This window comes from Frankliniella occidentalis, unplaced genomic scaffold, assembly GCF_000697945.3.
Source record: "Frankliniella occidentalis isolate FOCC.00 unplaced genomic scaffold, Focc_3.1 Scaffold235, whole genome shotgun sequence".
In the NCBI taxonomy this organism is placed as follows: domain Eukaryota; kingdom Metazoa; phylum Arthropoda; class Insecta; order Thysanoptera; family Thripidae; genus Frankliniella; species Frankliniella occidentalis.
This window is the reverse complement of record NW_026267361.1, coordinates 230,585-232,004: the sequence shown is the minus strand read 5'-3', so window position 1 is coordinate 232,004 and position 1,420 is coordinate 230,585. Positions and strand designations below refer to the sequence as shown.

The 1,420-nt window shown below is 43.2% G+C and overlaps 1 protein-coding gene across 1 annotated transcript in view; it reads left to right on the top strand.

Annotated features, from left to right (window-relative positions):
- LOC127750685 (uncharacterized) overlaps nucleotides 1-1,330 on the top strand; it is a 2,737-nt gene extending 1,407 nt beyond the window's left edge. Inside the window, exons 3-4 of the mRNA XM_052272965.1 lie at nucleotides 1,077-1,217; nucleotides 1,280-1,330. Of these exons, the coding sequence (XP_052128925.1) occupies nucleotides 1,077-1,217; nucleotides 1,280-1,330 (192 nt within the window). The remainder of the gene's footprint in view (nucleotides 1-1,076; nucleotides 1,218-1,279) is intronic.
- The last annotated feature ends 90 nt before the right edge of the window (nucleotides 1,331-1,420 follow it).

Genomic DNA, 1,420 nt, shown 5'->3' with positions numbered 1-1,420 from the left:
GGCGATGGCATAAGCCCGCTTATATAGCTTTTAAGCAAAAGAGCGGGCTAAAAAGACACATCGAGATCGAAGATGAGCATTCTAGCTCAAAAATTGACTTTCAAAAAAATCAAAAATCCACAGGAGGCAAAATGTATTTTTTACCGAATATTATGTTATGGGTTCCTAAGGGGTAACTCGTGAAAGTAGAACCCTTTGGGCGAAAATTTCGTACGTTTTGCTATATCTCGTAAAGTTTGGGTGCTGGGAGGCATTTCTTGGCAAAAATAAGGTGAAAACGACTATAAATGGTCTATCAAGTCGTATGACCCCAAACCATTTCAATGTTTTTTCTCAAATATTTCACGGTCTCTGAAGGGTCAACTTGTCAAAATAAAACCCTGGGGAGCGTTTGGCTCTATCTTCAACCATGTAGGCGTCACAGGGAGTTTTTGACGAAACTGAGCGAAAAAATGTACACCCCTGCATGCTTAGTAGAAGAGACGGAAAGTTGGCGGGCCGGAGGCCCTTTGTTTACATTTTTGCGCTACCCGACTCGGGTGTCAGCGCCGCAGGCCTAGGTAGATGTATGCCAGGCGCGTCGCAGCGCAACAGTGTTTCGTGAGATACCGCGAAGCCTGTTACGCGAGACGTGCTCTGGCGTACATCTACCTAGTAAATTTACAAATGGGTTTCAAATAGTTAGTGTTATCATTCTGTTTTCATTGTTTTGTTTACGGAGATGGGTATTGAATTTGAGGGCGTGAATCCCTCAGAAAGGTGTTGCACGACCAGGGATTTTATTATGACAGACGGAATGCTACAGCTTTTTTGAAGGAAATGCCCAGGGTTGCAGGGCTGCGCTTTAAATTTCTCAAATTCTTCCACCAGTTTTACAATGATGAGAAATTTTCGCGAAAATACCTGGATAAGACGTGGATTTTCCAGCATGGATCTGGCGTCCCATACCAGTGGGCGAATGGTTACTGGCGGTGCCAGAGGTCAAAAAAAAGGTTGGAGGAACCAGGTACATTGTGGTGCATTGTGGTGGGGAACATAGATTCGTTCCAGGTGCCCTCTTGGTTTATCACTCCAAGCTGAAGCCAAAGCCTGGCAGTGATTATCGTGGAGACATGAACAGCTCCATTTTCTCTACCTACTATCGTAAGAAAGTGATCCAAAATGTCCAGGAACAATCTGTGTTCTTCATGGATAATGCATCCTACCGCAAGTTTCAGGTGATTATTGTCATTAATACTCTTTTTAGGGAGGTGTGCTCATCAAAACATTGTATTTGCAGATCTCCTCTCAAAGAATGTTCTATGTTGCCATGGGAAAAAGCTATTTTTAGAGATATGACCTAAAGAGACCTTTTGTGACTGGAGTATGTATGGGTGAACTAATCAGGTGTAGTAAGTTGTAGTGGTGAGATGTATTGCTT